Source organism: Camelus dromedarius, chromosome 15 (genome assembly GCF_036321535.1).
Source record: "Camelus dromedarius isolate mCamDro1 chromosome 15, mCamDro1.pat, whole genome shotgun sequence".
Classification (NCBI taxonomy): domain Eukaryota; kingdom Metazoa; phylum Chordata; class Mammalia; order Artiodactyla; family Camelidae; genus Camelus; species Camelus dromedarius.
The window spans coordinates 38,146,704-38,161,404 of record NC_087450.1 but is presented as its reverse complement, the minus strand read 5'-3'; the positions used below and the strand labels follow the sequence as shown (position 1 = coordinate 38,161,404).

Here is a 14,701-nt window from a genome sequence, read left to right as displayed (position 1 = left end):
AATCAGAATAAATTATCCAGAATAAAGCATGTAGAAATAAAAAGAGGGGAAAGGTACAAAAGATAAATAAGGCTTAAGATACATGTAATCAGAAACCCAAAAGGAAAAGAGAGTAAGATAGAGAAATCTAAAGAGATAATGACTGAGAATTTTGCAGAACTAAAGAGATATCAATCTCCAGATTCAAGCTTAACAAAGTCCCAAATAAAATAAAAGGAAATCTATACCCTGACACATCACTATGAAACTACAGCACACCAAAGTCAAAGAGAAAATCTTCAATGTAACCAATAAAATGAGCTAGAAAACAGTATATAGTAAAATCTCTGTGTTTTGAAATAAAAAGAAAAAGGGTAAATCACATTAACATGATTCTATCTCAGAAGGCTGTAAGATCAAGCAAGACAATGTACTTGAAAAGTTTTTTTTTTAAGTTTTTTAAAACCCATAAGGGTATGTGGTGATGTAAGTGACAGAACTGCTACAAAACCTATTTCATTCTCATCATTTAACCTTTCACTTTACCTGTAAAAGAAGGTTGTAGCTGATTATTTCCAAAATTCATTCCAGCACAAAGATTACTATATCATTATATCTCTCAGTCAGAGAGAGGTGATTCAAGTTATAATATTTTACTGCCTAAAAATAAAATGCTAGCTATCATTAGAAAGAATAATAGAAACATAACAAATTATATCCCAAATTCTATAAAAAGCCATCCACATCAGGAACACCAACACAAGTGTTGAAATCACGAAACTACATGTAAAAACAGAAAAGGTCAACTAAAGCATTGGTTTTCAAATTTTGCAACATATTACGATTACTAGGGAACTCAAAAGAATACTAATGCCATGAACTCTAATTCTTAAGATTCTGATTTCAATGGTCGGGGGTACCAGCCAGGAAATGAGTATTTTTTAAAGTTTCCCAGATTATTCTAAGATTGCAGCTAAAGTTGAAAAACACCAAACTAAAGTGACAAATAGTAGAATATGTTTTAAAAGAGTAAAACCTCTATCATCTTTCCAAGATATAGTTATAGGTTATAAAATTATCAAGAATATGAATAGAATGAAAAACAAACCTGTTTACAAAATTATACCATACCACAATGGGGTTTACCTTTTCCAAGTTTAAAGGAAGCGGTTTAAAGGGTTGAATAAGACCAAAAATTAGTTTTATAGAGTGGTTAGTAAATGTATACAATTTGTTATCCAAGAAGTCATGCAAGGTTAAGACAAACATATTCAGAAAACTTTATAAACTCCAAAACAGCAGACACGTGGATTATTTAGAAAAGCAAGTACATTTGAAGTATACAATGTTTTGAGGTTGACACTGAAGATAATTAGTCACTCCTATTAAATGTCTCTGCGTGACACCATCAGATCTGGAGTATTAGACTGCATGGTCCCAGGACGGCACTAACATGCTCTAGCCTTAGAAGAGCTTATGACTGGAGATTCTGCTTTTCTCTGGGGACAAGGAGATAAACGAGAGTACAAATTTAACATCACGCAGTTGCTTCCACTCATTTATTCAGCACTTACTTTGTGTTATGTACCAGACCTCTGCTAGATACTTTAAAATATCTTGTTTAATTCTCATAAGGTAGTTTATCATCCTCACCTTACATATGAGGAAACTAAGATTCTGAGAAATCAGAATTATGGCAAACATGTATTTCTGGCATAAGATAAAGTAGCAAGTTTTGAAGCAAAGATTTAAATACAGGTCTATGCCATGTTGCCTTTCAATGTAATTGTAAATTATAGTTACAGTAATAACAAAAAGTAAACTGTCATTGTAAGTGCTTACTTTGTCCATTTAAATGCTCAGTAAATCTCAATAGTCCTAAGAAGCTGCTCAGTCAAAACAGATGAGTCATACTTGACTCCCCCTTTTCTCAAATCTCACATCCTATCCTGCACATCTTGCTAGTTCTACCTTCAAAAATGTATTCAGAACCCATTACATTTTGAATGTGTATCACCTGTGAATATATATTCACACATCTTGTCACTATTATCCTAGTTGATCTCCAGCTTGGATTATTAAAAGAGTCTCCCTATGAGACTCTTTGACTCGTATACCCTTATTTCCCTTCCTCCCCTCAGTCTGCTCTGAATCCCTGCAAAGGATTCCATTTAAGATGGTGTCACTCTTTTGCTCAAAACTTTTCATCAGTTGCCCATCTTGCTGAAGTAAAAATCAAGTCCTTACAATGAGCAAGACCCAGCACCTCTAACTTCATTTTTTTCCATCCTCCTTCTCTACTCCAGTCACACTTGCCTCATTATTCCTCAAACATTCCGAGCATGTTTCCCCTTCCCCTTACTGCTCCCTTGGCCCTAGAACATTCTTTCCTCAGATTTCACCTTTTCAGGTCTTTGCTCAAATAGCACCTTATCAGTAAAGCCTTTCTTCCCCACTCCTCGCTCTCAAGCATCATAACCTCCTAACCTCACTTTATCATGGCACTTATTACCACCTAGTATTTTATGAATGTATTCATTTATACTGCCTGTCTTCCCCCCATGATTTAAACTTCATGCAGGTAGGATCTGTTTTCAACGTGATGTTTCTCCAGTGCCTTAGAATAGGACCTGGCATGAAGTAGCTACTTGAAAACATTAGTTGAATGAAAATATGAAACAATAATGCCAAAACCCAGACTCAAAAACACGCCAGTATACAACCTCCACACCACATGCCCTAATAACATATCACCTTTTCACGCAATTCAGCACTTTCAGGTAAACAGCAGAGCCGCCCCTACCACACAGATACATCAAAACCTAGGACAGTAATTTCTATTTTTCACTTATTCTACCTCCAATTCCTTCCCCAAATATAAAGCTCAGTAATAATCTTGACCATCCTAACTCCCATGAATTACCTAGTCTCATATGAATGGTGGTGGTGATGGGGAGGGGGGATTGCCAAAAGTGAAAACAAGTTTTATTTTAACTAAGATGGGCAAGGGGGCAAAAAATGACCAGTAAGTTTTTGGCACAGTGTGGCCTGTTCCTTATTCCCGAGGTCTGAAGGATGGAGGAAGTGGTGCAGGCAGGCCAGGAAGATGAGAGCATGGATTGCCTTTCACAGCTCTGCCCTGGCAACTTGAAAGAGCAGGACTAACAGGTTCCTGAAGAGACAAATTAGACCTAATCTTAAAGGTATTTTTGTTGACTTTGGTGTTAATGATTTCAGAACAGATTTGAAAATTAAAAGGAGGACACCAACTGATCCAAATTTCATCATTCATTCAATTTTAATTACCTACTTATGTTTCTAGAAAAATTCCAATGGCAAAAGAAAAATGAAGGGATATGATCAAATTTAATGATGTTTATGTAAAATAATTTTTAAAATATATTTTCAATTATGCTAATAAGGGAGTCAAAGGCCAAAGATTTCTGCAAACTCTCTCCCCCTAAAATATATACTTGTTCTGTTTAAAAACTATGGCACATTTTCTAAGTTTCTCCATGGATGCTTAATTTAACTGGAGCACAAACCAAAAGATACTGTAAAAATATAGTGTCCTTAATATGATGAGCACCAATGGGAAACCTACCTGAAGCTTAACATTTGCCATAAATAACCCAGTAAGTAGTGGGTGGGTGGGTGGGTGTGGGTGGAGGGGAGACAACTGAAGAGTGACATCAGTTACAGGTAAATGGAAAAGTTAAACATGGAGGGGAGGGAGGTGACAGAGGTTGAGATAGCTTGGAAATTCTAAGACTTCCATGCTAGAAAGATAAGAGTTGTTTTCTTGTTTGTTTTTGAACAAATTAGTGTGGTTTATCTTACATTCCCTAAACTGGAAAAGAAATTAAAACTTAAGCAGTTATATACAAAACTCATCATCCACAACTGTACAACATTACAGTTGAAGCCTGCCTTTAATACTTGCCTGAAGTCTGAAATCCACAACCTCATTTATGGGATGCATTGCTAATAAAGGTGAATTATGAATACATCTGATGAAGCATTCAAGCAGACTGGTTACTATACAGACATGGTCAGATTCATTATGAGAAAAATTACAAATATCAACAGACTAGATACTAAAGTAACATAACAGGAGGGATGAGAAAGTTGCCAAAGTATATAAACATGAAACTGGAGAAATAAAGAATCAGAGGGAATCTTAGAAACCATAGGTCATTTCCTCATTTCATTCAATTCCTCTCATAGGCTGTTCCCGACCACCTCACCTAAAACAGCTGCCCCATCACACTCTACTCCTGTACCCTACTTTTCCCATAGCAGTTGTCACTATGAATCAGTATACTATACAGTTGCATTTGCTGGTTGTTTGCCTCCCTACTAAAACATAAGCTCTATGAGGGCAGAGGTTTTGTTAATCCCAAGGCCTAGAGGCACACAGCTGGCATTCAATAAATATGCTGAATACATAAATGATGAAACTTAAATTCAGAGAGGTTAAAGGATTTCCTCAAGGTCACAGAGCAAGCACAGCTCATACTATATAACCCTTTCTGCTTGCTCTTTCCACAACCACTTCCACTACACCAGAGCAGCCTGTTCCAGCACATGATTCTGTTTAACATGATTCTATTTCTCCTTTTCTTTTTCTTAAGTGCCAAAGAAAATACATGCTACCAAAAAGTGACACAGTGGGTAGCATTTTAACTTCCAGCGTTTCACCAACTAAAACCGTACTCAGATTTCATAAAGCATGCAGGATCAGCCAGTAAAACAGAAAGGCAGAGCCACTCATAGTTTTTTAAGTTTCTTGTGAAATTGGTGTATGCCTTGTAACTTTTAAGAACAGCCACTGAAACCTACTTATCAATTCAGAATGGCCTGTAAAGTATCAGCCTCACTTTGATTCTTCTAAGAGCCCACAATAGCTCCTCCCTGGATATACTTTAACTTGCAGATTATGCAAGGAAATGTAACCAACTTTAAAGCTCCTTTTAGTTACTTTTAAAATACAAGACAATCTCACAAAACCCTGAACATAAAATTAACCCTTGGGAAGTTTTTGATTCTGAGAACAGGAAACCATCTCTGAACCACCACCTGACTGTGATCATCTAGGTCCTTCATTCAAAATCCATTAACCTGAATTACCTAAAAGAAACGCGGGAGGGGGTGAGGGAGAAAGAAGAGAAGAAATATTTACATATATAAAAAGGGAGCTGATATTCCTAGTAACACTTTTGCCCAACAGCAGCTTCTTGCCCAAAGTCAAGGCCTCACAAACACAACTTCTGCTGTCTTCCTTGATCACCTTCCTGACAGAGGTGCCAACTGTCAATACCTTTTACGGGAACCGTCCCTAGACCTAGGATGGGATTCACTAGGACAGGGGATGATTTGCTCATTTCTCAAAACTACAGTCAGTCCAATTAGTAAACTGAAAGGGAAGACCTAAAATGTGGACTGGCAAGAAGAGCTGAAATGAGCCTGAGAGTTAAGAGTGGGAAGGAACAGACGAAAAGGACCGGGGAAGGTAAACAACGCATCAGAGGCGGGAGTGGGAAGCCGGCTCGAGGAAGTGGGGTCGGCGAAAGGCAAAGGTGAAGGGAGGAAGGGGACGAGGTTCTGGGTGGGACGGGCGGGAGCAAAGGGGGAGGGGACGAGCGAGGACTGAGAGGGGGAGGGGGAAGGGTCGGGGCGGGGCGGAAGGGAGCGAAGAGGCGGGATGAAGAGGGCCAGGCCGGGAGGGTCTTTACCTGCAGCTCCGCCCGCTCCACCTCCCACTGGGCTCTCTCCACCTCGAAGCGGGCCCACTCGTGCTGCAGGAAGTGCAGGATACCCGGGAGGCTGTACTGGGCTCGGGCCGCCCCCGCCGCAGCCGCCCCGTCGCCGGCCGCGGCAGCCTCCGCCAGAGGCCCGAGACCCTTGGCACCGCCGGCGCCCGGGTGGTTGTTGCTGAAGAAGACGCCGGGACCCGCCTGCTCGTCCATGGCGGCCGCAGGAACCCGGGGAACTGCCCAGGCGCCCAGCAGCGGAGGCAACGGCGGCGGCCAGCAGCGCCTCCTCCTCCCTCCGCCGCTCCCCGCCCACACCCCAGTCAGCAGGGAGCAGCCGCCTGGGCGCGGGGGCCGGCCGAGCCCGGGACGGGCCGGGAAATGGGTCAACTGCGGCGCGCGGGCGGCCCGGGGCTTGCTGGGAAATGTAGTCGGGGGGCGTGGCACCGGCGAGCGTGGCCCAGGCGGCCTGTGGGGCTGCGATCGGCTGGGTCGCTGCCGCGGCCCCGCCCCCGGCCCCGCCCCGGCCCGCAGCGGAGGTGGGCCGTCCCCAGCGGGGAGCGCGGGTTCCTCACAGTCCCGGCGGGGTACTGGCGGGTGGTTCTCCAGTCTCCCTCGCTCGCGGAAGTTCTCGGGCGGCGCTCCCTGTTGCGCGCACACACACACACACACACACACACACACACACACACGCGGAAGTTATCGCCCCGAAGTGCCAGCCCCAGCTGCACGACTTTTAGGGCTTCCTGGTAGTTCTGTTAGGAAACAAGCTCAAAGCGAGCTTCGCCGGTCCGGCCCCAGGGCCGGCGTTCTCCAGCCGGGGCACTCAGCCTCTCCCTTCTGCTCCGACTTGGGTGATACTCCGACCCTAGACTCTTCCACAGTTCTTCCCTGTCGCTTTCGCCCCTGCCTTTTTCACTCCTGGTTCAAACCTGTTGCCCGATCAGTTTTCACTTAGAGGGAACTTTAATCATCCCTCTCCCGGACTCAAGCTTTCTGCTTCTTTCACGTTCTGGGTTGTTGATACCTTATCTGAAACACTGCTCTGCTGAAGTCCCTTTCCCTTTGTAGTTAATCTTGCAGTAAATCCTGTAAAAGTTTCAGATATCCAAGGCTCTGTTATTTCGATCTCGGTTTTTCCTTATTCTCGAGCAGTTTACACTCATTTCAACAAACATTTGATTGTAAGTTCTGTCACTAGGGATATAGGAATAAATGACACCGTTCTCGTTATCAAAGGGAGACTGGAAAATATACAGTCTACAGTGCCTTAAAGTAACACTGCCTGAAAGAACAAAGTCCCTTTCTGCTCCCCAGATCTATCTTAGGTATCTAGGCACTTCTGCCTTTTCTTTTGTCCTGTTCCCAGTTTCTTCCGCAGTTCACTTGCAAACTGGGAGTAGTATTAGCCTACCAAAGGCACACCAAAATCTTTCAGGTGTTTCTAAATGTTATACTTCTCCCAAATCCTTGAAATTCTGTCACTATAAATTCACACTACTGTGATAATGAAAGGAAGGCACCTGAAAAAATTTAACAAATGAAATTAAGCCCTTATTTTGTCTCCATAACAAGTTATTTGTAATTCTTTTGTGGGATGGACTTCTGGGATATCAGACCTGACGGCCATGAAAAAATGTAAAGATACAGCCTGGTGAGTGACATGTCAGGGAAGGACATCCTGTCCCTGTGCCCCCCACCCCACCTTTCCATGACTACTATGGAAAGGACAGGAAACACATTGTATCTGCTCTGGTTGCAAATAAAGATGGCTAGCTCTCTTCTCCCAGTTAGTGAATGTTTCTGCTTTATGAATTCATTCTTTATTGTAATAAAAGTTTGATGCCGGCCTCGCTAAATTCCCTGTGTCATGAATTATTTTGACTGTAAGTGTCCTTTGAGATACTGCCCAATCCTCTCATTTTACAACTTAGGAAACTGAAGTCCAAAGAAGTTGAACTTGTTCATAATGAAGCTTTGAATGAGTGGCACAGCCAAAACTAGAAACCAGAATTCCTGATTGCTAGTTCATTAATCTTTCCGTTAACAGGTTGCCTCCACTCTTACTTACTGAAGGAAGAGAAATCACTCTCAAAGAGATAATCTGCATTCCCATGTTCATTGCAGTATTATTTACAATAGCCAAGACATGGAAACAACCTAAGTGTCCCTCAATGGATTAATAGATAAAGAAGATGTGATGTGTGTGTGTGTGTGTGTGTGTATATGTATGTGTATATATATATATTATTCAGACATAAAAAATGAAATCTTGCCATTTGCAACAACACAGTTGGAACTCGAGGGCATTATACTAAGTGAAATAAATCAAAGACAAATACCATATGATCTCTCATATATATATATATATATATATCATACACATATACACAAACACACAAACAAAAAAAACCCAAGCTCATAGGTACAGAGAACAAATTGGTGGTTGCCAGAGGTGGAGGGTGGGAAAAATGGATAAATGGGGTCAAAAGGTAAAAAAAAGAAAAAAAAATTAAATGTGTAGATAATTTGGACTACCACATATATACAACAGCACTGCTTTAATTCCTAGTTTCACTTTATTATTACCTTTTTGCCTTTCAAGGACTTATAAACACTCAAAATAGTATTTATGATCTATACAGTTACAAAATCTTCACTCAATACACCAAACTATTAACAGTGGTTATATTAAGGTGGAATTCTGAAGAAATTTACTTTTCTCTTTGTCCAAAAATTTACACATCTGGTAATATTTCTTTTGTAATTTAATAAAAATCAACAATATTTTTAAAATAAGACCTTCCCTTAGAGTTCTTTTGCCCTACATTGCTTTAAAATGATAAGGCCCATGAATCCTGTCATTTCCTCCTACACTGAATTAGCTTCTCAAAATGTTTTTGAGTAGTGAGCTTAACAGTAATTTTTTTTCCCTCTGTGTTTGTCTGTGTTTCACATTCTCTGTGTTCAGCATGAATTACTTTTTTTTTTAAGTAAACATTTCAGCGCATATAACATACATACAGAAAAGCTCACAAGTGCTAAGCGAACAACATCTCAAGGAACTTTGACAAACTGAACCCTTGGATGTAACCACCACCCAGATCATGAAACTAAACATGGCAGGCATCCCAGGGTCCCCCCTTGATGTGTATTTTCAGAAACAACAGCAAAAAATGTTTTTGAATTTGGAAAAAAAAATCCTGAAAACATTTAATAATTAAACAGACATTTGAAATAAGTTAAACCTAAATCTTCTCCTCACTTTACAATTTTCCAAATCTGGAAATCTTGGACAAATAGTGTAACTTACTTTAGCTGCAATCCTCTCATTTTAAATATGAGAGTCATATTTACCTTATAAAGTTACTGTGAAGATTAAATGAGAGAAGAAATGTAAATCCCCCAGCACAGTGCCTGATGTATAATGTATATACTGGATAATGATAGCTTTTATTGGATTAGAGAATTCACAAGACTAAATGAAATAACACCATGTGAAAAATCATAACTACCTGAGGGCTCAATAATTGTTCTTTTTCCTTTCTCATATCCTATTCAGAATTTTAATTCAGCAGAGTTAATCTTTAATAAAAGGAAATGTCTTTGCTTAACCATTAAGCCTCAGACCTCAAGGTGTTGCTGATTGTTTCCTAATCATTTCATTTTAAATTAATAAAGCCTGTGACACACAAAATAGGATTTCTTTTCCAAGCATGGAGAACAGCTGTCAAAATATTGATTTATATATCAAAATAACCAGTTTAAAGTGAGAAATCTTGCAATTAAAAGCTTATTTAGATAATTGGACTGTTTGCTTTTTTTTGGCTTATATATGTGTAATTTGTGGGATGGGGATTACGGCTCCCCAAAACGACAATTTATCTGATTTTTTTTTTTTGTATTTTTCGCTAAAATGAGTGGCTACTTTCAAAAACCTCTCCAAAATGCCCAGTTATTTGTGTCATTATCTGACTCTTTACCTGTTCAAAGAAAAGGCTTCAAATTGACCTTGATGGCTCTTTCTGAATTCTGACCAGAAAAAAAAAAATAAAAAGGGTGGACCACTTGACTGTACAGAGGGCTTTGTTAGGATGAAGAGAACTCTGGGGAAGAGGGATGTGTAATGGGCCACTTCTACCATCTGCCTGCTCCCTAATTCCTCTCACTTCTTTCTGCCTGCCCTGGTTAATGGGGCGAGTCCCTGCTTCTGCCTTTCCTGAGCCTCCAAATTTACTCCCTAGATTTGAAGTCTAGTGATAACAGGGTTGAGGAAACATCCAATCATGGGCTGGGAACTGAAGGAATTCTATGATCTGAAATTCTTCTTGGAGTCCAAGTGTTAAATCTGCACCACAGTCTTCCGGTAGGATGGGAAAATAGCTTCTAATATTTACGAATGTTATTATTATTATTATTACTATTATTTTCTTTTAGTTGAAAATTAAAGGTACCTAATTTCAAGTTCAAAATTAAAATTCATTTTATCTAATTAATTTATCTTAATAAATTTAACTATTAAAAATTTAATTTTGAAGTTAAAACTGAATTTTAGTTTGGTAGTGGCTGATATTTAGAGAAATAAATACTTAAAAATCTAAAATCAGGATTGCTTTAACAAATCTAAATATCTAACATGGGGGACAGTAAAATGATAATATAGCTCTTAGGCTGTAGGAACACTTTTCTTGGAATATTGATGGTGACCAACTTACTATTTTATTTCTCAAACCAAGGGTAAATTGGTTTTTTAACTCATCCAAATCCTTTCTCCCCATCAACTCCATTCCTTATCTACCCTTTTCTCTTTTAAATTTTCCAGTGAATGAAAGCTCTATTTTACAGATTTTTTTTCTCCTTTAAAAAAAACAAAAAACACGGTGCCCCCATTTCTAAGGCAGGAACTGAGTTTCAAACAATGTAATCTTCATTACATAAAAATAACCGTGGGGGGTGGGTAGAGAACATTTCTGTAAACTGGCTATCCTGCCAACTATGCAACAGAGACTATTCCTTTCCTGGGTGGAGCTTTTTCTCAGCAGAAACACCCAATCTTCATTTAGGCTAGAATTGCTCAGGACAGGACCTCCCACTCCGAACTCCCACCTGATAGTCCTTCAACATAAATTAAGTCAGTTCTCGAAAGGATTCAAATATGGTATGTTATTTTCTTATAAACATGATGGGAGGACAAATCTGGGCATTGTGCTGGAAAACTAAGAAAAATGAGGTCCAGGACCTTTTTGTTTTAATTTTTGAAATCCATGTATCCTTAAGTTCTTTCAAACAAGTCTTAACTTATTCTGCATGTACTGCATCTCTCTCCCTCTACCCTGCAGGCCCTCAACATGCTTCTGCTGTTCAATATGTGTTAATTTTAGCACTTGCAGTTGTTCTCTGTGATGGAAAATTCTACCATTATCTGTGTTATCTCCTGGCCCAGATTTCCCCCCAGCTGCAGGACATGAAGTAACAAGAGTAGGAGTGGTTTGAACCAGCTCATAGACACTTTCACACGAACTCATAGAACTCATAACATGCAACATTACAATAGATGAGCTGATTGTATTCCAGCTTAAAGAGACAATCCATACATTTTCATTGTAGGAGAGAAAGATACTTTAAATAATACAATTTTTAGTATATGGCAATAAGCAAATTAATGCTGCACCATTTTTATGAGCATGTAACCAGTTTAAAACATGAAGGAAGAGTATAAACTAATTAGAAGAAGGTGGGATGGAGCTTTTGAGCAAAATCCAAACACTTAAGGAAAGTTCTTAGTACATTTGAGATGTTGAAAGAAGCCCAAAATAGCCAACATGTAAACAACAGGAGAAAAGTAGTAACAACTGTTATTCTTATAGCTGGTACTTTTTGAGCATTTACTCAATAAAAATAATGCATTACATATGCATTGACTTGATCCTTAAAATGTGCCTATGTTGTAAGTATTAAGACTATCTTCATTTGACGTGTAGGGATACTGCATATGGCTATAGGACCAGATGAAATAAAATGAGGAGGTGAAGTAGGCAGGGGCTCGAGGACACTTTATGGAATTGATCTCTATGGTAAGGTAACCAAATGAAGCGTTTTCAGCAAAGTAGCAGATTTGAATTTATAAAGATAATTTCAGTTTCTGCATGGGAAATATAGTATTAGCTGCATTTCTAAATCATTTTCTAAGGGTCAGGCACTATGTTAAGGCCCTTTGCAAGTATTAACTCTTTTAACCCACAGCTACTCTATAAGATAGGTATTAGTACTTTCATTTTACAACCATGGAAATTGAAGCACAATGAGGACAAGTGACTTGCTTAAAGTTACCACAGCTTGTACGTGAGAGCCAGATCCCAACCCAAGCAGACTGACCCTACAATCCACATCAAACACTTTGCTGTACAGCCATCAAATGTGGTGATCTGGATTCAGATGGTAATAATGGCAATAAAGACACATGGGGGATTTAGGAGACTTGGTGATGAACTAAGCATAGTGAAGGAGAAAGTGGGAAGTGTCAGGGGTGATACCAAAATTTATGAATACCTTACTCAATGGGATAAAATAGTTGCGCTGTTCACTGGGAGATCATAAGTTGAGAAGCAGATTTTAGATAAGGAGGTGAAGACTTCAATTTTAACTTGAGTTTTGAGGAGTTTCTGAGACAACAAATGGTAGGTAGTCACATATGCAACTCTGGAGAGCAGAAGGGAGGCTGAGCTCCAGACAACCCTACAAAGGAATCCCTGCCTGTTACTCTGTCACACCATCCTTCATACTATTCCTTCCTACCTATCTCAACCTGTGATTATGTTATTTCTCCCCCTGGGCAGAATGTAAATGAATCTTGGTAGATTCTTTGCTTGACTGTTGTTCATTATTGTATTCCTAATGCATGGCACACAGTAGGTGTCCCATAAATAACTGTCCAATGAATGAGTAAGAGACAGCAGTACAGAATCTTCTCACAAAATCTTTGACAAACAGGAATGCAAGTCCTCCTTGGGCATGTCCAGCGTCAAGGAATGCACTATCATAGGGCCTACATTTTTCAGTAGGTCTCTTAGAAAATTCTTTTAAGTTCTATTGCCAACCACTCACTTGAAACATTGACCTATTGGTGAGGGCCACTATCTGATCCTCCTACCTGATGGTACATGATCATGTTGCCCTTTTCAACTCTCAGTTCCTCTGATCACTTATGCTTGGATACACACTTGTCTGTCATTGCCCTTGACACGTGGTATCTGAAGGTGACCCTCCATCCCCCTCAGCTGGCCTCCCCTCCACACGCAACACTGAAGGCCCACAAGGTGTAGAGTAGGACTGTCAACTTCCTTGTTTTAACAAGTGTATTTTTACTAAAAACAGCCCAACTTCATTGTCTTTCTTACTAGTTTCATAATGATTTACAGTCAACTAAGATGCCATCTTAAAAAATGTCTAGGCATATCAAAATATTTGGGGAGATTTTAGGGCACTCCAAAGCATTTTCTTGGAATTTAGTAAACAATGACCCAGTTTCATTTTCACGTCTGTTATTTCAAAAAGCATCACTTTCTAAGAGTCAGTAATGTGTATCAAAATTCAAACCTCTCATATTTTTATAACCCCTTTAAGAAATCTATCCCAAGGAGATAATCTACAAAGTTTCATTTTAAAAAAGTCAAACACAGCATTACTTATTTTAATATAAAACTAGAGACCAAGTACCACAGCATAATGGTACATCTGTTATTAAGTAGCCATCCAAAAATGATGGTTACTAAGTATATACCATATTAGAGTAAGTCTATGGGAAAATGCTTTTAAGTGTATACAACATCCTACCTACAGGATGATTACAAATGTGGAAGGAAATAGACTAAAATATCAACAGTAATTTGGTCTATGTCATGAAATGTGGTAATTTCTCCCCAAAATTAAATGAATGCGAATTTTATAATTAAAATTGACTAATTTATAATAATGTATAAAATTGACTTTCGTTTTGCCTCTGACTCTTATTTTCATCAGACAAGATTAAAGCCCTTTTCTGTTTCACAACTGAAACAAAAGAGGCATTTTCTTGTATACCTGGAAATATGCTGGAAAGAAGGAAGAGATTTAAAGAAAAGATGAATAATCAAAGTTAAAAGTTGCAAAAGACAAACCAGTTCACTTACATCTTCATGGACTCTTCAGACTCACATTGAAAGTCCAGGGGGAAAGGGCAAACAGAAGTATATGTGTCTGAGAAAAAGTGCCTGAAATGGAAACCCCTGCATTCTAATGGCAAAAAAGAGACAGGATTGTGGATATGGCCCAAGGCTGTGAATAAATTCTGCTAAAAAAAAAAAAAAAGAAAAGAAAAGAAACAAAGCTGTAATTGGTCACTTGTGCATGCATGGTTTCCAATATTTTTTTAGTGACAGCACCAAAAACTTAGCTTAAGATACTTTTTCTAAATTATGACATGAAATTCTTTTTTAACTGAAATTTTGTGAAGTCCATAAATAATAATTGCATAAGCTTTTAGAGCTAGAAATGGATTTGTAATGATTAAATCAGGTTTACAAAATATCCACCTGATGGAAAGCATTAAGGCAAGAAATTTACTTATAGGTATACTCTAGCCATTTCTGGCATCAACCTAAAAATTCCACTTAAGAATGAAGTATGTTCATAGCGGCACTATTTACGAAAGCCAAGACATGGAAACAACCTAAATGTCCATCAACAGATGACTGAATAAAGAATAAAGAAGCTGGAGTACTACTCAGCCATTAAAAATAATAAAATAATACCATTTGCAGCAAAATAGATGGACCTGGAGATTGTTATTCTAAGTGAAGTAAGCTAGAGAAAGAAAAATACCATATGGTATCACTTATATGCGGAATCTAAAAAAAAGACAAGCTTATTTACAAAACAGAAACGGACTCACAGACATAGAAAACAAACTTATGGTTACTAGGAGGGGAAGA

The 14,701-nt window shown here is 38.9% G+C and overlaps 1 protein-coding gene across 1 annotated transcript in view; it reads right to left on the bottom strand.

The window, feature by feature from the left end:
• STRN (striatin) overlaps positions 1-6,053 on the bottom strand; it is an 86,279-nt gene extending 80,226 nt beyond the window's left edge. The window contains exon 1 of the mRNA XM_031466842.2: positions 5,715-6,053. Coding sequence (XP_031322702.2) covers positions 5,715-5,948 — 234 coding nt within the window. The 5' untranslated portion in view covers positions 5,949-6,053. The remainder of the gene's footprint in view (positions 1-5,714) is intronic.
• Positions 6,054-14,701: the final 8,648 nt, after the last annotated feature.